Source organism: Aptenodytes forsteri, unplaced genomic scaffold (assembly GCF_000699145.1).
Source record: "Aptenodytes forsteri isolate BGI_AS27 unplaced genomic scaffold, ASM69914v1 Scaffold195, whole genome shotgun sequence".
Taxonomy (NCBI): Eukaryota; Metazoa; Chordata; class Aves; order Sphenisciformes; family Spheniscidae; genus Aptenodytes; species Aptenodytes forsteri.
In genome coordinates this window covers 1,739,563-1,766,334 of record NW_008795317.1, presented here as the reverse complement: position 1 = coordinate 1,766,334, position 26,772 = coordinate 1,739,563, and the positions used below count along the sequence as shown (strand labels likewise).

General features: G+C 37.8%; 1 protein-coding gene across 1 annotated transcript in view; it reads left to right on the top strand.

Moving 5' to 3' along the window:
• The first annotated feature begins 18 nt into the window (after positions 1 to 18).
• The window catches only part of PPP2R5A (protein phosphatase 2 regulatory subunit B'alpha), a 47,282-nt gene continuing 20,528 nt past the window's right edge, over positions 19 to 26,772 (top strand). Inside the window, exons 1-3 of the mRNA XM_009279597.2 lie at positions 19 to 305; positions 19,519 to 19,715; positions 25,068 to 25,169. Coding sequence (XP_009277872.1) covers positions 155 to 305; positions 19,519 to 19,715; positions 25,068 to 25,169 — 450 coding nt within the window. The 5' untranslated portion in view covers positions 19 to 154. The remainder of the gene's footprint in view (positions 306 to 19,518; positions 19,716 to 25,067; positions 25,170 to 26,772) is intronic.

Sequence of the window (26,772 nt, the reverse complement as noted above, 5' to 3'; positions counted from 1 at the left end):
GTGTGGTGTGCGCGGGCGGGCGCGAGGGCAGGGAGGACTTGGTTTGGGTTTTTTTTTTCCCCCTAAGCCCTTTTTTTGCCCGCCCGCTTCTCCCTCCGCTTTAATATATGCTTCTGGAGAGCGACGTCCCCCCGCGCCGCCTCACCGCCCAGCCATGTCGGCGGCCATCTCTGCCGCGGAGAAAGTGGATGGCTTCACACGGAAATCGGTGCGCAAGGCTCAGAGGCAGAAGCGCTCGCAGGGCTCCTCGCAGTTCCGCAGCCAGAGCAGCCAGGTGGAGCTCTCGCCGCTGCCCCAGCTCAAAGGTACCCGCGTGTCGTCCTTCCCCCCCGCTCCTCCTGCACGCCCCAGCCCTACGGCTACAGGTGCCGGTGCCCTCGGCTGCCCGGGGCTGCCTCTTCTGACGCCGCTTTGCCTGCCCCGCGCTGCCCTGTCGCCGCCTGTCCTGACTTGTCCCCTTCCCCCGCACCCTCTGCCCTTCAGCCGTGTCCTCCTCCGCTCCCGGTGCTTTCCAGGTAGGGACCCCGCAGGAGTAATTCTGTGCGCGGATGGGCTCGCTTCCTGTGCTCATGTAAACAAGCGTCGTACAGGTCGGTTCTCGTTTACTCCCCCGGGGACTGACTCCATTAACTCGCCATCCCTCTTCTGGGTAACTTAGGAGTAAGTGTTGGGAGGGCAGGTGTGCTTTTCCGAGGGCTTACTGCAGGAAACGTAGACGGTAAGTTGAGTTTAGGAGTGCAGGGAATTGAGCACTAAAACGTAGGAGTGAGTGGTAGCTCCTCCCACGGGGGGATTTTGCAAAGAGGAACTCTGTGCCTACCGGAGAGAGTTCGCGTTTGGCTTATTTGTTCCTTCCCATCCCTTTTGGACAGTGTTTGAATGTCGTTTTGCCTGTCTTATGTTAATGATCAGGAGTTGCCTCAGAGACCTTCTCCTGCATAGCGCTGTATGCGAACGCTCACAAGTGAATGAAAATTGTAGATGCTGCCATTGCTGACGTTAAAATAGATAGTGGAGGCTTTCTCCGTTGTACTGGAGCTAAAATCTGAAAAGGCTCGCTTCGTTAGATTACAAAAATGAAACGAAAGCTAACTGCAACCTTCCACACCTTTGAACATCAAAATAAATTTCTGTATGTTTCCTCTTTTAAAAATTACAAAAATAGTTACTCGGCAAAGAATATGAACTTGTTTTTAAAGTATTTGACAGGGACCTGAAAAATACAGGAGAGATACTACCTTAACATGTCCCAGCATATTAATTTTACTTCCACTAGTGTTAAAGTCTTAAGGTTTTTGAAGCTGCATCGTATGATGGTGGAAAAAATCTCTGATTTGCAGCAAATATCCAAAATTTGAATGAAATACAGCAAACTTAAAAATATTCCTAGATACTAAGTAATTTTTTTTTCTGTGTGATTTTTATGGCTTTTACAGTCATGTCTCTAATATATCAAGACTTTTTTTTTTCTACTCTTGAGTGGCAGATGTAAACGAACCATAAAACTTGCTATTAGCAGAAATGTTATTAAATGCAAATAAGCTTGGGCAAGAGAGTAACAAGGGGAGGGCTGGGGTTTTTTGCATTTTTATTGCCGTGGCTTTGGATGTTACTTTTAACAGCAGCAGGGGTGTTCTTGCTGCTTGTTTTGTGCTTGCTTTTCTTTGTGAAGCTGAGTCCTGCCTTGGTACACTAGTTTGAGTTGAGGGATTTATAACCGGAATAATTTGTTTGAAATCAAGATTTAGTTTCTGCTACTCACATGCTGTTTAGACAGTATATTTTTCTCTGAGATCATTTTTATAAAACTACGCTTGAGACCTTGTAAAAGCATTTGGTAAATGTCGCACATAGGTGGCAGACTTCAGAAAGTTTGAGTCCTGATCCAGCGAACAGTTAAACATACATACTTTATGCAGGGAGTAATTCCAGCTTAAATCAGCAAAATGTCCAAGTTTACGTTCTTTGCTGAGCTGGGACTTTAATATTAAATTTTTAACTCTCTTTGATTAAGTCTTACAGTTTTGTGAGTGCACTTTTTACCTATAACAGAGAAATTTTGCATGGCATCAGCAGCTCAGATGCTCAGAAATTTGAGGCCATAAACTATCAGAAGAATTTCTTCAGTTATGCAGACTTTTATAGGAGTTTGAATTGCCTTAAATTCTTGAAGGAAAATCACATCTGTCTTTACGCTTATAATTTAAATTTAAAGACTTGCTCTCTAAACCTGCTTCAGAACATAAATTGTGGGCAAAATATACTTCTATGAGTTATAGTATCCCAACTAGCCAGTTAGCAGAAAGTCGGGCAGCACTCTTCTGCGTGTTTTCTCCCTTGGGTTTGTGATGTTAGATTTGCCTTGAACGTAGCTATGGACATAGGATGATTTCTCTCCATCTGCTTGAGGTGCCCTCCTTCCCTGCCTCTCTTGAACCTCTCCTGCCCCCCAAACCAAAAAAGCTTCTAGAAAGAAAGTGTTTGCTCTCTTTATAAATGTATTGTTTTGTAAAACTTTCTTGTTCTAATCACATACGTCTTGGGAAGATGAAGCTTTGCTTTATTCTTTAAAGCCTATATGGAATTCGGTAATAGTTGCGATGCTGCCAATGTAGTATCATCTACAGAGTAGTAGCCAGCGTTCCCAGGGAGGGGCTGAAAAAGGAAAGTGCAGTCATTGTACTGATGCCTAAGGGTGCTCAGCATGCACTTACGAAATTAGATTAAGACTTTTTGCTTTTCCAGATATCTTTAAATAAATGGTTAAATCTGAGGTGTTTGAAGCCCATATTGGGAGAAAAGCAGCGTTTTGTAGATGAGAAAGCAGTTTGGTATTATGCTGCTGTAAAATATTTCATCTCGTTTATAGTTACTGTCTTGTTTCATCACTTTTAAGAAAAAAATATTCTAGAATAAGTATAAACAGTATTCTAAAACTCCCCAATAGGTTTTTCAGACTGGCCTAAAATACTTGCATCTATTTTACTGGAAGAAGAGATGTTCCAGAAGGAAAATAAAAATTACCCATCCTCTTTAAAAAGTACCTTCTTGGGTAGATGGTGTTGTGGGTTTTTTCCTTTTATCAGGGGACTGTTGTTTGTTTGTCACTGAAATGGCCAGATCAGATTGTGTAACATGCTTTCATGGTTGTGTTGTTTGAAAGCCTGTAGCCAGATAATCTTAAAAGTACATATTTCTGGAGTTAATTGTACTGCTGCTGTGTATTACCAAAATTCCTTAATTTGGCTGCATATTGTATCACTGCTAGGAGAAGAAATACATGTGTAACTAGTAGGTAACAGTCCCAAATAATAGGTATTCTTCACTTCGGAGGTTTTCTTGGGGGAGTGAGATTGAGAGGAGGGGCAGGAAGATTGTGCGTTGTCATTAACATTCAGCTTATTTTTGTGTGTGATGATATCTATCATTTTTAGATAAAAGCGCAGCAAAACCTGACTAACGTCAGGATACATAAATCAGTAATGTGTTCTTAAGTTAGCAGGTTTCCTATGTGTTTGTTACTCAGGAGAGTGTCTATTTTACTGTTATTTAAAAGCTGAATAAGAAATACTGAAGACCCAGTGACTGTATTTAAAAGAAAAAGGAAAAACAAAAGCTTGTTAAACCTGTTAGAAGTTGAAGTTGCTTTTTTCCCCCGCATCTCCTTTTCGTTTTGTTACTTTATAGTTTACATAATACAAATCCTTTGAAAAATCTGCAGCCAAAATAATGTGCTGGTTAACAGCAGGATTTTATCACTTCATGGACAATTCTGAGAGTTTAAAAAAATCTGGCAAAGGAAGTGCTATTTTTAACGTCTTAAGAAGTGGTAATTTTGTCTTAATAGCAAGTTGTTTTAAAAAACTGCAGTAGCACATGCAGTTACCTTCATTTTTGAAAGAAGAGATACAAGTTGACCTTGGAACCTGATCTGACTCATTACAGTAAAAGTATGCATACTTGTTTCTGTCATTTTTGCTTGAAGGAGCGTGTACAAATACAGGTGGAAAATAGTAAATAGAAAACATACAACTCATTGCTTTTATTCAGCACAGTTAATACGGTCTGTCAGCTTGTAAAGCAATTACACCTTTTTTTCCTGTGTACCAAACATGTCAAGTGCAGCGGGAATGAATAAACATTTTCTGATGCCTTTATGTGATCTTCTCAATAGTGAGTATCCATTGGGGAAGATGCATGTCACTGCAGGTTTATTTCCTATATCATGCCCAGAGAACAAATACATGAAAAGAAATTCTTAGTATTCACTTCCAAATTAAACTGTCTCCCCACAGAGACAACTCTGGCCCTTACAGCAGAAGAACTGGAAAGTGGTCCAAAAATCTTTCAACCATAGGCTAGGGACGGTTCTAACAATCTCTGTGGGGCTGAGATGTACAGTGGTGAAGTATACCGGAATAAGACATTTTTAAGAAGACCTTCCAGTGTGTAGTTTCAACATTCAAATATGGGGTCTAAAATAGGTGTTAACAACAGTATTTTCTTTACTTAAACCCTTGAGAGAGAGCTTGGATTTGACTGAAAACCAGGTGCTGTGTTCAAGCTAAGCTTTTGTGGAAACGTTACAGGAAGGCCTAATAAGCTTGCTTATGGGCAAAATTTTAATGTTATTAAATCTATCGGGGTCAGTTCCGACCTTAAACTTCGAATGTTTTCAGTCATACAGTGTATGCTTCAGAGTGACAAAGGTAAGTGGAGTTACAGCTGAGAGGAATTCTCTTCTCGTATTAATATTAAGTTGCCTTTGCTCCCCAAAGGAAAATGTCCTTCAAAAATTTTAGAATGGTTTACTTTTACTACAGCCTTAATAAATATTTGTAAGTGAAATGACAGTTTTCTTTCTCAGTTTTGCACTTTTTTGTATCCCGGATGATTCATTGTTGTTTCTTCTTCTGTAGTCTCCCATCCTATACCTTTTGTATTCAACATCCCTTGCAACTACAATCTTCTTGGGCGAGTTTTTCCTTAAGAGAGATAATCTTTATTTCAGATGAAGAATGAGGATGTTCTGTGAGGAATTTAGGTTTAACTCTTATGTATAATCTCAGCAGGGTGCACTATAAAGTAGTCAAAACTTTTGTTTAGTGAAGTTACAGTCTTGAGAAATAGAGAACCTATAATAGCTAAAGAAGCTTTAAGAATTTTTTTAATATTCTAATGTAGTTCCATGAAAAATGGACTGTTTAATTTTTTTCTATATTAAGGAACTGTTCCTAGTTTATGGAGTGGAACATTTAGTCTTTAGTTCTTAACAAATTGACCTTTTTTTATCCTTAGACTTGAATATTTGGTCTTAGAATATACTTCCATCAAGAGCAACCCCTAAATATAGAGCCTATTGACAGTCTTCACATGAACTTTTCTATTTAAATCTTTCACATCTTCCATGTGCCAGCTTAGTATCAGATTTCTTTTTCCATATTAGTTGCTTTCTAGTCTAGTCAGATATTAGTTTTGCAGGTGCTGAATTTAATGTTAGTTGCTGTAGGAAATACAAGTGGAATTACTTATTGCTCCAGGCTATCTGATCAAAAGAAGATTATTTCAATCTACAAAATTTTTTTTTTTTTTTTGTATTAGTATCTATCTATCTTAAAATCATTCAGTGCTTTTGAAAAGCTGTCATACCAACAGTTCTGGACAGATTAATACTCTGTTCAGGCATAGAAGGGATATGTGTTGTGTTCTTACGAAAAAAAAGACACTTCCCTTGGGAAGGGTATAAAATTCAGCTTCTATACCATTGTAGTCCTGACTCCTGTTTTAATCTAGCAGGATAAAATTATATTTATAGTCTCATAACAGTGTGTGGATTTTGAAGGTTGGAACCACAGCCTAACTAGATGAATAGGTAGTAAATAACATCTGTTGTATAAGACTCCCTTGGCGAGATGCTCTACTAGAAAATGGACTGGCAGTGACAGCTTCTTTTTAATGTCTGAATCATTGATTTTTATCAGAGAGTCACTGAACTAGTTTCTGTTAAGTTTTGCTGAGTTCATGGCCAATTAAGTTGTCTATTTCATAGTATACTTTTGACTTAAAGGCAGAGCTCATCATAGTTAAGGTCGTCTACAATTTTCCTTCACAAGACCTTATTCTCAGCTGCTTACAGCATTGCTAAACTGTTTGGACTGAAGTTTTCCATGCCAAGTATGGACAGTTTTATTTGGAACTGTTCCTCAGGCTAATTTGCTTAGTTTCGTCAAAAACAGTTCAAACTGCTTCTAAGGCTAGAGTAAAAATAAATTGTATATTGTCAATATTAAAAAAAAATAAAAATTAACTGTCTTGAGGTTTAATGTTTGCTCTACTTTTGAGCTCAGCACATAGTTCTTAATGAAAATTGATCTAATTTGGTCCAAATTCTAAGACATGCTCAGTAGCTGTTGTAGCTCAGTAGCAAGACTGATGATTCGGTATCTACTATGCTATTCTGTACAGATACTTCAGTATCTACTGTGCTACTCTCATCTATTATGCTCAGTGAGGCTACTATGCATGGCTTTTCTTTGGTTTTCTTGTCTGTAGTAGTGCTAGGCATGGCAACTAAGTGTATGGAGAACTTGTAATGTATTCTACAAGCAGTAACCCAGAAGTGCTTTACAGGTGAGGGGACAGTATGGAAGTGGTGGGCTGATTAGAGAAGCTTAAGTGGGAAGAGAGGGCAGAAGCTAGCTCCTCACCAGTAGCTGCACTAAGTTCAGTATTTAGAGTCTCAATGCTCCTCTTGGCTGTGAAACTTTCTGGAAATGTTTCTTATCATACTCTCTTCTAGTTTCTTCATAGTTTTTCGTTGCAGCCGTGGTTTTTGAACTTCCCATGATCTTCCTGAAACTTCATGGGCTTAGGGTTTTTTGTTCTGTACATCAGGAATTGCTTGCAGATGAGTTGGTTCATCAAATTGAGAGTCTTTACTTGAGAATTGAAAATGAGGAGAACATAACTGCAGTGACCATGATTAGAACATTAAATTCACTTTTAATCAGTTCAGTAGTATTGCTTCTGGCTACTATACGTTTGGGGGGCATAGGAGTGAAGCTGAGAGAGACTGGCGAAATGTAGATGCAGGATACTAGGCCTTAGTATTTTAAGGATATGGAGGCTATAGGTAAAGACAGCAGTCTGATCAGAATTGTAGGTGACCTGTAGCCTGCTAAAGTAGTAGCATGTATTGCTGCTACGAGTATGGTGAAAGGAAAAGGCTAGAGGTTTTTTTTTTTTAAAAAAAAAAAAAAAAGATTGTGCTGTTGTGTTGCCTGGCTACCACTGGGAAAAGATTTCCATCTCGTTCCCTCTCTTTGCCATTGTTTCTCAGTATCTTACCAAATAAAGCTTTGGTGAAATTGGTAGTTTTTGTCAGCTTCATTGATATGATAGGGTTCAGAAGAGAAATACGAATTTTGCTGTGGAGCTGGGAGGTCAAGGAGCGAGTAACAACAAAAATGATATTTGCACATGTATGTTCAAGAATAGTGCTGCAAAAGGAGGATGTTATAATTCTAGTAAGTGATTTTTAAACACTTGAGAATTAAAGGCATTAAAGCTATTCCCTACCATAGCAGGAAAACTTTCAATATGTTATACAAGTTTACTTTTTCAAATTACTGATTAAAAGTTTACAACTGAGACCGTCACACACTTGGAGAGTTGACAAGCTCTGGATAACAGCAGCACAGTGCGTTTTCTCAGAAGAACTGAATGAAGAGGTGGGGTGAGCAAGTTTAGAGGAGGACAGTGTAGCATGGGCCAGGAACGCTGATCTGAAGAAGAGCAGGAATAAAAAGTCACAGCAATTTGTCTGAATATGAAGGGGGAAACAGCTTTATTCCTGCTATTGCTGTATTTGAGAATTAGCAGGGGGCATCACTGCATAAACAAGTGAACTTTTAGAAGTGATTTAATAGGTTACTTTGTTTCTGTAGTTGGTCCTTTAAAAACATAAAACCACAGCTTTTATTTTATTAATTTCTTCCCAAGTAAAATTTTAGGGGGGGGGAATGGGGTTGGAAAAAAAAAAGTTCCAATTTAGTGTAACTGGGTAAAGCTTTTGAAAAGTGTATGATGTTTTTAATTAAAAATTCTATGCTCACTTAAAATACGGCATATGTGTAAGACTGAAGTCCTGTTAAGCAGCATAAACTTTGGTTCCATGTGTATGTAACAAACAAGTGATGAAAATTGCATTTAGGTTTTGAATTATATATCTGAAATAAATTTGTGCATTTCAGCATGGTTGGATTCTGTAGGAAAACAATCGTTACTATTTTGAGATGAAAAATTAAGATGCATATGTCAGAACCCCCTAGAGAGTCATAGGCTGGGACCCACAGTACAGTCAGGAAGGACAAGGTTTGGTAATTTATATTTCTGTGTATTTTCCCTTAAGAGTAGGAAGCAGGAGCAAAGTAAACTCAGTACATCAAAATGGTGTAAATTGAGTTTAAAAATAGCTAAGAGATTTTGCCAGATGGGAATATACTTAAGTGTAGGATCCCTCATTACTGAATGCTTGATGTTTACAGTTTTTGATAGAAAGAACGTAACTGTTAGAGTATGGTTAAAAATTATGAAAAAAGTAATTCCACCTTTTATTTATGAGGCAAAATGCTTAATTTAAGTGAACCAGGTAAAGAGATCCTGCAAGTGCTTAAATACTCATCTGCTCAGGATGATCTATTCCCATTGAGGTCAGTGTGAGTTAGGTCATTGAATGCAGCAGAACCAGGATTTCGCCTGTGTTTCCAGTCTAATTTAATCTTAGTTCTTCCTACTGTAACACTTATCACTATAAAGTATCTCATTATCTCATTTGTCTGAGAAAACTTTGAAAATTAAGAAACACTGGTTTAGCCAATTCTTAAAGTGTGTATTTATCCAAGGAGTTAATCCAATACCTGTAACTTCCATTCAGATTTACACAGGGATTCAAGGGAAGAGGAGGTTTTTCCTTGGCTTTTGAAAAGCTAGGTTGCATGTTTCCTCTGGCACAGATTTCCTGTTAAATTACTCCCCTATACATCCCCTTCACACATTTAAAATAGCTATAGTGCTAAATTAACTGCAAAATGGGTTTCTGTACTTCTGTGAAGTAATGTTTAACAGCTACCCCTTGGTTTCAAATAAAAGGTATTTTTATATTGCACTCAGTGCTAATTTTGCCATGTGAGAATGACATGAGTATTTCTTCAGTTTCTGGGAAAATAGAAACAAACTTGATTTGTAATGTTGACTCGCATTTTCTAGTGTGATGTCAAACTGGAGCGACTTCATCTTACTAAAAATTTTATTCTTAGATAATGTGATGAAATGATTGGGGAAGAATAAAAGTCAATAGATTAAAAAAGAATAATATCCCACACCAGATCCACTTATGGCACACTTCATTATCAATGCTCACTAATTATAAAATACCATAATTTCAGTCAGACAGGAGTTTTGCAGTTGACTTATTAAAAAGGGAACTTACTCAAATTGTAAATACAGTTTCTGTCCTTTCAAGCTTAAAAGGTGCAAATCAATTTGTTTTGGTCTTCTGGTCAAGCAAAGTGTTTGTGTTCCTATGAATAGAGAGTGTTTTTAATACAGTACTGTATAATGGTTATTGAGCCTAAGTTTTTACTGAGTCTGTGTGGCACACAACTTTGTCACCTGCTTTTCAGCTGTCTTTATCCCCTGATAATGTACGTACAGAGTACTACAGCTGTTTGGGGGGTAAAATAGGGAGCAGAGCTGTTCAGATTATTCTTCTTTTAATTCTTAGCGGGGTAGATGTGAAACAGTTCCTTGAGTCTACCTTGTCACAAACTGAAGGGTTGTTTTACATCTTCAAAATTACACGTGAAAATCCAAAATTTTATTGAACGCTTACACTTCAATAAATAGTATTTCTTTAAGAGTAAATACTTGTCTTTGGGGAGAAGTATAATTAATAGTTCCTGTGTCAGGAACAAGCAGCATCATACCAATTGTCCCTTCTGATCTTTTTGATTTGACAGTCTCAGAAACTTGGTCTGTTGTCTCTTTCCCTTTCTGTAGAGTCTCTTGGGTCTTGCTGGTGATTAATTTTCCTGGCACATGAGTGAGTTACGAGGAGTAATAAGTTGCTGTGTGCCAGCCTCTCTGTGGGTGTTTTCAGCTTGTGGCTAATACAATGTAACCTGAATTAGACTTTAAAGAGAGGACCTGTTTATATACTCAGGACTTTACCTTGACTTTTATTTGTGCTCTTGTTAGGAGGACTTGGAAGCATGTATGTTTTACTGTAACAAAAACCTTTGTTGCATTTCAATATAACAGAAGCTATTTAGAAATTGTATTTTCTGTTTTGGGAAAGCAGTTTTAATTCTCAGGCCTTTGTATCAACTTTTGTAATTTTAAGTTAAAGGTTGCCATCTATTTCATATTCACATCTTCCGAGAAACAATTTCTCATTCCAGAAATCAATTGCTCTCCCCTCTTTCCCATTTTAATGACCTGGCTGTGCACGTTAATTCTGTGATAGGATTTATCACCCTTAAATTTAGCACTGTCTTCCTTAAAGAGGCAGGGTTCCTATTTTAAATTATTTCAAGATCACTATTGCCTAATAATCATGAGCTATTATACCTTCATCAAGCCAGTGAAACCATTATTTGGGCTAATGTCTTGCATGCAGGAGAGAATGCTAAACTCTTAGAGCCTCTGGTTATATTCAAGATAGGCCCATCCTGGCATATGATCAGTCATTAAAACTGCTTGATGGTTTTTAAATGAAGACAGCAAATACAGTAGCAGTGTATGCCAAAACCATAAATGAATGCACTGGGGAACATAATAGTTGGCTTACTGGTGGAATAAAGCTTGTTTCAAATACAAGAGGAGTAGCATAATTGTTTTTTGAAAACATACTTTAGCTGTATAAGAAGTGAAACTTATTTGCCTTTTATAATAAATATAGTAACACTCCGAACAAAACTTGCATATGGTTAACCATATGCAAATTGCTCAACTTCTCAGTACTTTCAAAGGTAGCATTGATTGAACTGTGTCAGGTCATAGGCAATACTTTTTTTCCTGGATTTTTTTTGTTGGTGTTGCATGTAGCTGAATTTCAGTTAGATTCTGAACTGATGGTGTGCTCTTGAGGAAACCTTTGTATTGTTCAAGTTTTACATATTTGTTAAGGATGACTTCAGGGTGTTTTATTTTTATGTTCCTGTTCCAGTGATTGGTATGTTTGAGTTGTTTGTTTGTTTAAGGAATCAATGGTGCTTTAATTCTCCTTTTTGAGAAAGTGTGGTAGAAATGAGGTGAATTGTGGCAGACCTGGTTACTAGAGTCTTGCTATTTAACTTTTTGAGGACCAAGAGAATAATTTCTATTACTTTTTACATCTGACTGCATGTTGTCTTCAGTAATTAGACGGTAGGAAATAGGGCTATTAATATGAAAGCACTTCAGCAGGGTGCTTTCTTACTGTCTGAAGTGTCTTGGTTGACTCAAATCTTCATTACAATCAAGGGATTTAACATGGTAGTAGCTGGAGACTTAACTATATGAGATTATAAGAAAGCTTGAAAGATGGTAGAAACAAGCTAGGTAAGACACTTGCAGTTTACAGTCACTGAAAGGAGTCACGTCACAGAATTTGTGACAGATGTTGTTACATCAGCACAGGCTTTTCAGATTTTCTGGACTCATTTGTTAAGGTCAGCTGCTGGCCACGTGGAGTGGCAGATGAGACTATCTGAACAAACAATATCTGGTATTGGATGGAAGATAGCTTTCCAGGAGTACTTTTAGTAAAGGACTAAAATTATCTATAGCCTAGACTTTGTAACTAACTACGTAAACCACAATGCTGTGTGTGAATAGAAGTCATTGTTGATTGTTACCCTCATCTAGTTTTACTTCTAATGTGATTTCTTTTTTCTTTTTTTTCTTTTTTTTTTTTTCTTTTTCTTCCCTGGCATGTATCACAGAATTAATCTTAAATCCAGAATATTCTAATGAACAAAACTTGTGATTTCTTAGCTATTTCAAAGGAAAATGGAGATTTACTTGGATGGTGGTATGATTTTTAACAGATTGGTTGTTTTTGGCAGTTTTAATTTGACTTTGCACAACTGGTTGGAGAAAGGTGTATATTAACTTGGATAAAACGTGCTATAGGGACAGCTGGGTAAGTGGGGTGTCACAGTGTATTTTTGAAGTATTCATGTGGATCTCTTAGTGGAAGTCCTGCCTGATGACCATCTGCAGAATAGTTTACCTATAAGTGGAAGTACAGCAGAAGCTCAGCTCGCTATCTTGATTGTTTCTTTGCAGTCCTTTTGATTTCTGAAATGAAGAGGTTAAGTGTCAGTATGAGCACGCAGTCCGAGACAGGATCAACCAGTGTGCCTTCTGTACCTTTAATTCTGTGCTAAGTCTTTGTTTTGGTTATCTCCAATAAGTAGTATGAATTTCCTTGTACCATGTTGTTTGAGAATACCATTCTACTTTGTCTTCCAAACCTCCTTCTCTAGTGAACAAACCTACTACTGTATAGAGACCTGGTTAACTTTTAAGCTATATAGAATCATAGAATAATGTTGTTCTATCTGACTCCCTGATCTGACCTGGAAAGTCAGAGCTCTGTTTACTGAAAACACACAGAGGAACTTACTCAGCCCCTTCCAGAATTCTAGCAACAGCTGTAGACTTTGGGGTAACAGGTAATTTGAAAATACATGCTGTTGAACTCTGAACGGAGGGGGCAGGGAGAAAACCTATAACCCTAGTCTATTAAGAAATGGTACTTATTCCTTAGGGTGGCAAAGTTTTTCCATGTAGAAAACCTGAAAATACTGATGACAAGATTCCTTGGATACCTAAGGTGCTGCACGAGTGCTTGTCTGAGTAGCCCCACCAGTTTCAGTTGGGCTGTTGAGCTATCAAAAGCTGGAATTGTGGGAACAGTGTACAGAGTTGTGTACTTACAGGTGTACAGAGTTACTGGAGAATGTTACAGACTACCAGTATAGCCAAGTATACTGTGAGATTTTATACAGGGGCTACTTTTTTCTTTAAAAAGGAGCTTAAAGCAATTAAAAAAAAAACCCAACCAAAAAAACCCCCAAAACCCAAAATGTATTATTCAAAAAAAAAGTAGCTAATTTAATTGAAAAATCCTACCTGCATGTAGGCATCTCATACCTCTATATTTGGATGATAAGTTTCCAGAGGAGACGGTGAACTAACTTAACAGCTCACTGCAGCTGAAAGGAGTTTCTGCTCCCATCACTAACCTTGTGCGAGAGCTGATACACATCAGGCCCCTCCAGAAGCCATTTAACCTCACTAATATGGCCATGTTATTGAGTTAAAGCAGCTCACAGAAGAGTCTGACAAGTTCCAGAGCCAGTGTTGAGGGATGGATGTGACTGGGAGCAGAGGAGGGAAAGGGAGGAATAAATGGCAAGGGGGTGGCGGGGAGAGAGACCTGTCTCCTTTTCATTGTCAGCCAACTATTTTGCTGCCTGTCAAGCTGCAGATATAGACTTCTGAGAACCCGGAAACATATTCTGTCTGTTCTCTGTTGTAACATCAATTGCATCAAACCTCCATTTCTTAACAATGCTTTACCATGCCTATAACATAAACACTGACACCCAGATGCTATGAGAGATCACAACAATAATGCACACAAGAACTCCCCAGGACAAAAATAAATCTTAAATTTAGGTTAAACAGGACTCCCTATGCTTGATTTATGTAGACTAGGCCAGAGTTTACCAGACTAACTGTATCCCTGGAAAGAGCAGGCTGTAGAACAGTGTTGATAATTTACTCATGTGAAGAAACAAATAAAAAAGCAAACAAAACCAAACACTTGATGTCTCACAGTATATGTGCTCGTCTCTCCATGCCAGTGTTAGGGCTTCATTCTGCTCTAGCAGATCCCTCCACCATGGAATACAGCTGCATATAGCATAGTAAATGTAACCAGACAACAGAGACTAAATGCTAAACTTCACACTGTGGAATATGATGTAACTATGGCACGATCCTTGCCATGTATCAATCCTTGTCTGTATTTCAGTTTGTCAGGGAATTATGTAGAAGTGTAGGATAGATCACCAGGTTCAATTTACTGTAAGGAGGGATGCAGTACTTTATTCCATAATACCGTTGTCCTCGTAAGTGTTTGAAAGGCTGTATGTGAACTGCTTTAAGAGGCTGTCAGAGGAAGACTTCATGGTTGTTTCTCTGGCTTCTGCATCTTCCTGGGGTAACTGTTTCAGGAAAAAGTAGAAATATTTAATTAGAGATATTTAAAGAAAATTACTGGAAACTTGTTGCAAATGTTTGAGAGGGTTTATTTTGTATTGGCAGGGGGAGGATATTTTTTTAACTTCCAATTTGTGTAGTAGAGAGAGGAGGTTTTGTGGACTTAGATTCTAGTTTCTGCTGCTGAAGCAAGGATTATGTTAGATTCTCTGGCTTTGTACAGAAGGTCTTGGGTAAACAATTCTGTTGAGAAAGAAGAAGTATCTATCTTTTCCTTCCAGGAGAAATGCCTGTAAATATATGAGATAAATATACTGTGGGAAGATGTCATTGTAGTCCCCTGGCTAGTGATATGGTGGTGTTTGTCTCTCCAGTTACAGACTAGTGAGGTAGCTCTGTGTTTACCTATCTATATTTTGTTTGGGCTGTCCCTGAAAAAATTCATCTTTTAACTCAATGTTCCATGCTTAGACTTGGATTGATGACCATATAAATTCGAAAGTATTTGATTTAGAGATACATCTGTACACTCATGCAGTTTTAATGTTTAATAACTTCCGTGTTTGGGAGAAACTTCCAAGTCAACTTATTTGTAACTTTTTATCCTTTGATATTGTGGCTACTGTCTGTAAGGATCAGGTTTTCGTAAGTAGTAGAAATAGTCTGTTGAGGATTTCAGTATTATGAAGTGCAAGGCTCAAATGAACTATTTTCATCAGTTACAAACACTTTCTCATCTATCGTGGAGATGACCAGAGGCAATGAATATCCTTAGAAAGACTCATGGTTAAAGTGGATCATAATTTAGAATCATAGAATAGTTTGGTTTGGAAGGGACCTCTAAAGGCCATCTAGTCCAACCCCCCTGCCGTGGGTAGGGACATCCTCAACTAGGTCAGGTTGCTCAGAGCCCCGTCCAGCCTGACCTTGAATGTTTCCAGGGATGGGGCATCCACCACCTCTCTGGGCAACCTGTGCCAGTGCTTCACCACCCTCACTGTAAAAAATTTCTTCCTTATATCTAGCCTGAATCTACCCGCTTTTAGTTTAAAGCCATTCCCCCTTGTCCTGTCGCAACAGGCCCTGCTAAACAGTCTGTCCCCATCTTTCTTATAAGCCCCCTTTAAGTACTGATAGGCTGCAATAAGGTGTCCCCGAAGCCTTCTCTTCTCTAGGCTGAATAACCCCAACTCTCTCAGCCTTTCTTCACAGGGGAGGTGTTCCATCCCCCTGATCATTTTCGTGGCCCTCTTCTGGACCCACTCCAACAGGTCCGTGTCTGTCTTGTGCTGAGGGCTCCAGAGCTGGACGCAGTGCTCCAGGTGGGGTCTCACCAGAGCGGAGCAGAGGGGCAGATTCGCCTCCCTCGACCTGCTGGCCACGCTTCTTTTGATGCAGCCCAGGATACAATTGGCTTTCTGGGCTGCGAGTGCCCATTGCTGGCTCATGTCCAGCTTTTCATCCACCAGTCCCCCCAAGTCCTTCTCGGCAGGGCTGCTCTCAATCCCTTCATCCCCCAGCCTGTATTGATACTGGGGGTTGCCCCGACCCAGGTGCAGGACCCTGCGCTTGGCCTTGTTGAACCTCATGAGGTTCACACAGGCCCACTTCTCGAGCTTGTCCAGGTCCCTCTGGATGGCATCCCATCCCTCAGGCGTGTCAACTGCACTGCTCAGCTTGGTGTCATCTGCAAACTTGCTGAGGGTGCACTCGATCCCACTGTCTATGTCACTGTCAATTTACAGTATTTCTTTTGGTGTTGGATGGAAACTTTTGTCTTTAGGACTTCCTACCATCATATATGATTAAGAATCAGCTTTCTGTGGCTGCCTAAAATCTCATTACTACCTTCCCAAGGACCTCAGATCAACTTATAACCAACCTTTCAAAGAATGCAACAGTGGATTTAAAGAATTTCCTAAATACCACTTCTGTTGAGCAGCCTCAACAGATAGAAAATAAAGTTGAGGCAATTGCATTTTGATCACCTGGATCAGATGGCGTGTAGACCATTTTTGGAGGGGTGGTTTAATGTATGTGTCTTGACACTCTTCCAAGTAGGATTAAATGCCTTTGCTCCTTTTTTCCTGCTTTAGGCTTCCTCATGTTTTGTTTTCCTTCCCTCCTTTTTTTTTTTTTCCTAAAGTGTCTTTTCCAACAACATGCAGCAATTCAGGGACAGGCTGGTAATAGAATTCGGGCTTAATTTTAATCTCCCCCTTCGGCTTCAAAATACAGCCTGTCAACACGCTTATTTTATTGAAGCATCCACTGTCTACTTTGAACCTACATTATCTTCTTATGGTCCTTATGGTATTTAAGGTATTTGAAGAAAAGCAGTTATCTTGAACTTCAGATGTATGGTGTAAATCTTGGTAGATGTTCAATTAAAACTGATTTAAAAATCATGCCACAGGTTGTTAAACTACTAAAGCTAAAAGCTCTGATGTTGATGCAATTATGGTGGCACAGTTTATTTTAGTCATAGAACTGGAATAAACTATGGCAATGTGATTTTATCATGATGTAGAATTGTCTAGCTTCTGTTGTGCTGGGATAGTTAAAGATAGTTAAGGCTTCAAAAAGTTAAGGACACTATCCGACAAACAAATTTTCCCAAATCACTTGATGGTTCCCATGGTAGCTCTCAAACATTCCCAGGACAAATGTGCTATATGTCAAGCGGGGACTGAGCACATGAGTACAGGTAGTGCTGATACAACAGAACGGGCTTTCTTGTTACCTTATCTATTACCACAGTTGCACATAATTTTCATCTCTTGCAGATGTCTTTATTTTATGATTCCCCTTATAAGTATGGAAAATGGATGTATGCATAGAAGAAAATACTTCCTTTGGTTTTGCTTTGAATGATACGAGTAACAAAACAGATTAATAGGCAGGTTTTTCATTTGAGAAAACATGTCTAATTGAGATCAGATTGCTAATGAAATGGACTGGTGATGCATGACAGGAGAGAGATGATCTCTGTTACTCTAATGTCTAACTAAAAGTGGCTAATGCAGGGATTTATTTGATATTCTAGGGAAGGTAATAAGTGATTGTATTATTTTGTCTGAATTCCTGTTACTTGCTTTTAACCTTAGGTCTTTAGGCTGTTTTAACCCTTTAGGGTTACCTAACCTCTAGGTAAATTTTGGTTAATGATACTTCAATTTTATTGAACATCAACTAAATATACTGTATTAGCTGTGCCCCACTGCTGGGCTTTTGTAACTTGGAGTATAGTTAAGTTTGTAGTGAGGAAAAAGAGTAGGTTTGACTCCTCTTTGAGTCTGGCTATCAGCTTGGGGCTAGTGTCAAAAAAAGCTGTCCTCCCTGTGTCGGTTCCTTAAATTAGGCTTTTTGGATTTTATCCTCAGCATGTCACTGTTATTGCTTTGTTGCTATGATACAATACTTACTCATGCAATCTGCTGTAGAATATTAGAAGATCTGAGCTGAAATGTTATGTAACTTACAAATGTTTTTACAGCTGACGTTCATTGTTTTCCAGAGTAACAATTCATGTCTTTGTAGTTATCTGAGCAAAATAAGCATCTTGCAAGATTTTTATTCAAAAGAAAAATGGTTAAAATTGCATAATTAACATTCAAAAGTATGAATTGTTCTTTATGAGGGAGTAGTAATTGCTAGCTTTTTCAAAAGCTCACTGAAGTTGTTATCCTCAGTTAATAGGATCATAACTGTCAGATGGGGAAAGGGAATACAATACAATATTCTGGTGTCTGAACTTTCAGGGCAGAGCGAGCAGTTGGGATTACGGTGGAGGTGTTTCAGTCCATTTTAGCAATTACTTTTTACTTATGGAAATGAAAGAATTCTATCAGATAACTACTGAATATTAAAACTACTGTTGACTGTTGTTTTTCCAGCCACTAAATGGAAGGTGTTTTGGTAAGAAACTTGAGGAACTGGCATTATCAAAGAGTGTTTTGAGTTATTAAAGTTAAAAACTTAAAATGAAGTTTGTTTAATTAGAATAATCATAAAACAATAAAGAGAAGCATGAGATCTTTTTGTGATTTGTTCAAATTTTAAAGTGAGAGTTAAGATTTTCAATACTCAGTGTTACAAGGCAGTTGCCTTTTTCTTGTCTTGATAATTTTCTTATGAAACAGCAGTGCTAATATCAATACTGCAGTGAATGAATGAAGCTAGGGGATTAGTAGTCTGGCTATGGACAGGTCTTGAAAATTCTTCAGGGGGAGAGCATTCCTTATTTGCAGATAAAATTGGAAATCAAAATTTTTCATCAGAACAAGTGAAATCCCAACTGATGGTAGATGAGGTGATGCTATGTTGCTGGAGTGGCTTAGAAACCCAACAAACAACTAAAAACAAGAACGAAAGGCACATTAAACCAATTTTTCAGTTAAAGCCATGGCTGCTTTTGTTGTGATCGTGCAACTTTGGAACAGTTAGAATATTTTAAGGATGTATTAAATTTTTGAAGTGTACCGTACTTAATAATCCATTTTTTTTAGAGCTAATGTGAAATACTAATGGAGGAATTTTGCTTATCAGCTTATAGAGAAACTGCACTCTAAAATGAAAATGCCAAGTCATAGCCAAAACGTTGTCTTAATAGGCCAAAAAAGCTGGAAAACCTTACATAGCTAAGATTGTAATAAATTATTTAGACTAAAGCATGAGAATTCAGGATTAATCCTTTTGAAATATTGGAGTTGATTCTTAAGAGAAACATTCATCACATGATGTCAAAAGTATGTGAAATATTTTGCATTTGGGCAAAAAGACAAGGTTCCTTCAAAGCAGATTTTACAGCTTTTAAGCAGGTTACATAATAAAGGATTAGGGAACAGAATGAGACAAATCGGATGAATGAAAGGTTAGTATGATGCACTGCTTCTGTATATGACTTTCGGTGAGGGAGAGTTGGTACTTATTAATGTCTCTGTATTTCAAATAAAGTTAATTCAGGAACTCGTTTTCCGTAAATGTATTTACTTGCTGTAAGTTTATCCGTTATTTCTTGTATGAAACAAAAGTTGTGAATGGCAGGTCTTTCATTCTAACATACTTACAGATATTTTCACTTTTGACAATATTGCTTATTAATTTGCTGACTATAGAGCATGCTATTCCCCATAATAAAAAAACTGATAGCTATGCAAATTTTAGTCAACAAAATAGATTTAGAAATCCTGAGTTTGCTTCTACAGACTTAAGCATTGGTTGGCTTTTTTTTTTCTTTTACAGATGCCACCTTCAATGAACAGCAAGATCTTTTTTGTCAGAAGTTGCAACAGTGTTGTGTACTCTTTGACTTCATGGACTCTGTTTCAGACCTGAAAAGCAAAGAAATTAAGAGAGCAACACTGAATGAACTGGTTGAATATGTTTCAACAAATCGTGGCGTGATTGTTGAATCAGCTTATGCTGACATTGTGAAAATGGTAAGTACAATGCTCTCATTATATTTTGAATTTTAATAAAATATCTTAAATTAATCAGTTTATGACTAATGGCATCTAACTTAGAATTGCTGTTGGCTATCCTGCTTACACAATATAATATAATTTGTTAATGATAACTTGGCTTACAAGATTGTTTAGAAAGGCTTGTAAAAACAAACAAACAACTTGTAAGTTTTAATTATTAGCTGAAATATGATGCATTCAGGTTAATTAAAATGAAAGAACTGGTATATTGCAGATGCTTGCCGTCTGGCTAAGCTTTGAAGTTGTTCTCATTCAGAAAATGGCAATATTTTGGTGCTGCCTGTCTTTATTTAAGAATGGCAGTGGAGTGACAGGCTCAAGTTTTCTGGTAAAGATTCTTGCGGGTACTAATGTCAACAGAAAGGTTTATCAGTGTAAGAAAGCAACTCTACTTTGTAAATACTTTTGATGGCTGTTTGTTACTGTTTTGGCCTTGGAGAGCTGTGCTAGAGTAGTCTAAGTGGTTTGCTTGAGTTGTAAACCACAGGATGACTTGTACTGTGCAATTTCTACAAATGGCTTGTTGAATAAGCAACAAAATATTTGTGGTTGTTATCTGCTGACTTTCCCAGGTTTTTTATATGCATTTTCAAATGCTACGTAAGTGATGTTTTAGATATGCCTATACTCCATGTACAGGGAACGCAACTGAAGGACATTTGACAGTAATCTGAAATATTTTAAAATTGTTTTTTCTAGAAATTTGAAATGTAAAAAGAATGTGTTTAGCGCCCATGCATTTAGGCTAATGGTTCTCTAAACTTTGGTTAAGTTTACATAGGCACAATGCTGACTTTAAAAGTAGCTATCAGGAATGTAAGCAGACCAGTTCAAACATATGTCCTATGACTTTTGTAGTTTTCTATACAGTGCAAGATATTTTTTTCTTAAGGTTTTGTTTGTTTTCTGTTTGTTGGTTTTTGTTTTTTTCTTTTTCTGTGAGCAGCTGATATGGAAGATCAGATCTTTAATATAAATAAGCGTAGAAATTTTGCCATTATACTGAAGGGCTGGGATTATTGAAACCCTTTTAACCATTTTGGCTGTTTCACCACATGCCAATTAAGTTTTACAAAAGATCTAGGACCCTGGGGTTTTTTGTATAGTTTTGTTTAAAGGGCCTGTGTTTCTGTCCTAAATGTTTTTCACACAAGAAAATAAAGGACAGAGTATGTCCACCTCTTCTTTGGCCTTTTTTCTTTTTTTTTCTTTTTTTTTTTTTTTTTTTTTTTCTGCTTCTGGTAGCAGCAAGCCGGAATCCTTGCAGTATTTTCTTACTGTGTGTACCCTCTATAGCCTCTTGTTAGAAGAAAGAGTATACTAACTAGCCTATCATACTTGTTGAAGGGAGATTTTCTTTTATATTGGAGTTGTTTTCTTTTCTTGGAGATAAGGTGGTGTTGAGCTGTTCTTTTGAGGTTATTGTTGTTGTGCAAATGATTGGGCTCTGTGGATGCTTGTTTTTCCTTCCATAACAAATTTCCATCTCCTTTTCTCCCCTAAAATGACAGAAAGTGAAGAAGGCCTTAAATGCTCAGTGAGAGCTTTTTCAGAGCTTGAGACAAAAGATCCCTCCAAGCCTGAATAGTATTTCTAGTCTCCCTGGCAACTGGCAGCAGCAGAGGTCTTTGCTGTGAATTAGGACGAAGTACCAGCTTTCAGAAAGAACTCTGGATGGGTCTCTCCCTCCAAACAACACATGTGTCAGGCTTGAGGCCTTTCTTTATAGCAAAACTTCTATGAGATTTAAAAGAGCTTTTTTTAAAAAAAATTTTTACTGTTCAGTGTTACTACAATAAAAGAAAAAGCATTTGAGTTTTTTGCAGAGTTTGAAGGATAGTGGTTTTGGGACAAAAAAGTAGAAATCAGCCTTAATGAAAGCCAACTATCATGTGACTTGTAGTAAAGGACGAACAGACTACAAAAAAATCCCTGAAAAAAGCCAGAGTGGCATCAGTGGCAGAAGCGGAGCCAATTTCTTTCCAAAGCCCCTTGTCTCTCCCTAGGCCTGGGACACCTTTCCTCCAGCTTGCAGAGGAAGCAGCCCAGTTTCCTTGGAGTCGCCCAAGTCTTGGGGAGGCAAAGTCAACAATCCCTTACAGATATCAAGAGGAAAAAAAATGTTGTTCCTGACCAGTGCATAGGCAAGGTCTGTGCAGGTGAGGAGGTCTCCTAGTGTTCCTTCCTTTCACATGGTCTCTGTTACCATGATAGCTGCTGGGCCAGTACCACACAATAATGGCTCGTGTAGTTGTCCCTGCTCTGCTTGGATCCTGAGGTAGGGAGCACTGGTTGAAATGATACCAATGTCTTTTCAAGCCACCGGATATGGAACAAGATCATTTTAAAAAAAACAAAAAAAAATCTTTGTTTAGGCAGATGCGCAGGACATGCTGTAAACAAGATCATTTTAAAAAAAACAAAAAAAAAATCTTTGTTTAGGCAGATGCGCAGGACACATGCTGTAGGTTATCTTTTTGGTGCCCCAGGCAACCTGATTTTCCTATAATATCTTTGCCAAAGCCTTTGAATTGAGAACTGAGGAAGAGTTTTGCTTACAAATAGTTTTGAAGGGGTAGCACAGTGGTCCGTGCACCTCCTTTCTAGGTCATCTAAAACTAGTGTCTTCTCTGTTTGGAAGTTCCCAGTTGAAAGTACTCTGAAGCGAACAGCAAATTAGGGTTTGACATTGTTAATATTTTAAGTTTTAAAACTTCCTGGGAAGTGAGAAAGCTCTAGCCTTAATCAGGTTTGGGAGCATAAAAGAAACGTCCCTCTAGTACACATTACTCCTCCATCTCCTTGTGCCTGCCAACCTCCCCTCATTCCCCACCAGCATATAAAAATCCAGTGTAAATGAGATTGTCCTAGCAGCTTGCACAAGCTGTGAATTCAGAATTTAAAAAAACATCAGGTATCCCTATCTGCACGCTCAGAAATTGGAATGGAATCTAGTATCTCTCCAAATGCTTAGCTCCTTGGGAAGTGTACAGACAATAAGGGACTTTTTTCTTTTTTTTTCTTTTTTATTTTAATAAAATATAATTACTGTATCTTAAGACGTTAACTGGCACATTTTCAGATGTCACTTTCACAAAACTTTCTGAGACTTAATTTAGAAAGCTAATGCTGGGTTTCTCTGGAAACCTGTCCAGCTATAAAAGCCTTTTATGATTTGTATTTCTCAAATCACGGTTTTGGGATAAGACCCCGCTTATGAAGGAAAAGGGATGTTTTAAATAATATGAGAGGATATAGAGAAGAATTCGCCCATAGAAAAACAATGAGGGTTTTAACCCGAACCACACTTTTGATCAATACTATTAGCAAGACATTAGAAAGAAGCAAATGAGACAGGAAGCAAAAGTATTTCAAACATAAGTAAATGAAGCAGTTCTTTAGGGAGACAGGCTAGCACATAAAAATGGTACACAGTTTATTCTGAGTTTCGTATGTTCTCAGGAGACCGATAATGCTAGTAGAAGTACTGAATACTTTGAAAATCATAAAATTAGTTTACTAAAGATCTGGCTGAGAGCCTTGCTATTTGTTTCTGCTACAGAAGTATGTTCAGTAGGTAGCACCTTTGTTTTGGACTTGAAACTTTTGCATGCTGTACTCTGAGGTTCTGTGCTAAAGGGTTGACTGGTTCAGTTCAGAAAGATGCATCTAGAAATAAAAGGATGCATTTTCAAGAGATGTTACCAGAAGACTTGTAAGCAGAGGTGGGGAAGTCTCTGTAAGGGACTGATTTGTATGTTGGATGTTTTTGTTGAATACCTAATAAGAGTAGGCAATATCAAATGACAGAACCAGGATTGTAGTCTTGGTTTTCGGGCTTGACTAAAATTCACATTCTCTGGCTCCTATTTCCCCTTGTCTCCCCCCAACCAGTTTCTCTTGTGCTCCAGAATCCCAAGTCCCTTGTGTTTACAACATTAAAGGACAACTGTACTGTCTTGTTTTTTTTTTTTTTTTCCCCCTGCTGTGCAGTAAACTAAGAGACTGCTATAGTGCCCATCCATACAGAACATCATTGCCCTTCTACTCTAGAGCAGCAGCGTCTGCAGCTTTACCGTGTACCAACAGGAGACAGTGACAGGACATAGAATGAAGCGCATGGGAGGAAATGAAAAGTCAGTTTATGCAATAGCCTTATCTCTTGTTTAATGAGGCAGCTGATTCTTCTATGCAGAGCCAGCTGGGTGACTTCAGGATCTTTTAAAGTCCTCTTGCGAGATTCTACAAACACCTTGGAGACTCCATGGAAGCTGTGCAGTAGCATTTGCTGCAAACTGTCAAACATTTTCTTTTGTGTTTAGTAGGCTTGAGTGGTTAGCAGTTGTTTGAAACAGTTTTGATTGAAAAGACTAAAGAGTTTGAAAGATGATTGGAAAAGTTGGGCTAAACGCGTTCCTGAAAAAACAGTAGAAAGTGCAGAAACAAAATTAATTTCATGTTCTCTTTTGATCACATTAGAGATTTAAAATCCAGTGTGTTACATCTGGCAGAAAAGATGACGTTCATTTTTCTTTTGACATCTGAAAGATTGGTCTTCTACCCAGACTTCTATACACTTCAAAAAAATCCCTGAAGAAATCTTTTTAAACTTGCCCTTTTGAAATTGATTTGATATGACTATATCATACTTAAAGTAACTTGGTAGCTATTTTTCTTAGTTTTTTTCAAAGTTACTCTGTGTTAAATCAAAAAGTTAAATTGTTATGTATTTCTGACTTCCCAAAACCTTGAAACATCTTCAAATTAGGAGGTGAAAAATTGTAAACAGTTATTCAGTTCTCACTTGAAAGTGAGAGATATTTTGAAATTAAGTGAAGAACTCTAAAATTAGATATATTTTTGGGATTGTCTGCCTTACACATGAAGAGAGCTCTGTTTAAATCATAATTGGTTAGTCATACTGTATTTGTTGTCTTACATAAAACCTCAGCTCTCGGTGTCACATAGTTAAAAATTGGTCTTTGTAAGGGGAAACCTAAATTTTCTCTTAACTTTCATGGTTTCAGGGAAAAATTTTAAATATGACCATGTCTAGCTACAGACTTGTAAAACAGTTGAGACAAAAGTTACTTTCTTATTATTTTCATTGGCCTGTTTCAGACTTTTGGCATTTGGATTTAGCGGTTTTGAAAAAAATAAAGAATAAAAGTTATTTATTATATTACTTTTTTTTGAAGATGGTTTTGTTTCATGTAATTTTAGGATAAAAGCAGTACCTTGTGGAGTGTGATCTGTGGAAACATAAAAAGTGATACAATTAAACAATTTTTTCTTTTTGTCTTGCAGATTAGTTCTAATATTTTTAGAACACTTCCACCTAGCGATAACCCAGATTTTGATCCAGAAGAAGATGAACCAACTCTTGAAGCCTCATGGCCCCACATACAAGTATGTGATTCCTTTATTTTCAAGCCTTCTTGTAAGGCAAGAACTGAGAATGGATACTTGAGTCATTTTGTGCCTTTGGTAAGAACGTCAAAATTGCTTTAATAATAAAATTGAGTTTCTATACTTGGGAGGGGAAAAAAGTGATGCTTTTCTTAACGTGTAAATATGGCAGAATGTAAGTCTTCCAAATCGCTTAAATACCTTTTTTTTTTTTAATGGAGTGATTGCACTGTTAAAGTGTGGTATATGTATGTCTTAAAAATATATAGATATTTTAGGTAATTATGTTCTTTACTTAAGAGGTTTGTTTTCTGCACTTGAGCAACTTTTTTGTGTGATTTCAATAAAATATAAGTGGATGTTGACAGTTTGGTTTCTTGTGACAGTAACAAAAAATGGAGTAATAGCCTTTATTTGTCTCTTGAGCAAGAAATGGATATCTCCTCATTCTTCTCACCCTTTTCCCTCCCTTCATGCAAAAACTTTACAATATAGGCGTTGTTGTTTGGTAACAGTTGGTTAGTTATTCTATTGTTGCACTCCTGTGCCAATCTCGTGATTTTTATAGCATTGCTGTATCAATCACGTGATTGACTTGCAATACTGCTGGATTTTTTTTTTCCCCCGTTAACTGTTAAAAGTTGAACAAACCTAAATCACTTGTAATCACCCAAGTTCATATCTCAGGTAGTTCGTTGCTGAATGTATAGAGGTAGTATCTGTTAAATGTTTTGTAGCAACTCCTAGTAGTGGGTAGAAGATTAATAGCTACGATACATCTGCATACCATTCTCTCCCCTCTCAAGAGAGGTAAAATGCTACTCTGTCCCTATCATATTACAGTTCTAATGTATCAACAAATGCTTTATTTAAAAACTGGACTTCTAATATTGGCTATAAAAAGTATATGTTCAGGATAGTATTTGAGACTTAAACCAAGTAAGAAACAAGTTGTCACAAAAAACTCTGCAGGTTAAAGGCTGTGTTAATTATCTTATACATGGCTGATTCTAATTCATAGGAGAAATGGCTATAACTGCACTAGATGAGAGGCTTGATTTTGTAGGGGTGGGAGTGTGCAAGGGCCGTGCAAATGTCTCATAGTCAGTAGCGGCATCATCTGACTTCAGAATGCCCGTGTTTCAGGAGTAAAATTTGTAAATGTTAGGTCATAAGTAAACTACAGTTCTTTTTGTAGAAAAAGACTTGCAGTTTCTGCGACTAGTTTACTTGTGCTTTAGGTTTGTCTAAGAGAAATTGAAAGAGGTTCATCGCCTGTGGTATTATCTGAGATTTTATTTTCAGCTTCTTCCTTTGCCTTTTTCTAAATGAGTTTTGGCCAGGCTGGCTGGTCATTGACTGTGGATTTCCCTCTCCTGCATCAGTTGTTCATCCTGTCCTTGATTATTGCAGCACAATGGAAACAGTTTGTGTTTTCCTCTCCTTTCTTTTACAGTTCATGTGCTACTGGGTGGTAGAAGACTGAGTCTGATAACTTACTAATTGCCCTCCAGAAGCACAAATCTGCTGGGAGTGTCAAATTTTGTGTATGGAAGAGGGGGGTGGGGCACACCCATTCCCCCCCCCCCCCCCCCAAAAAAAA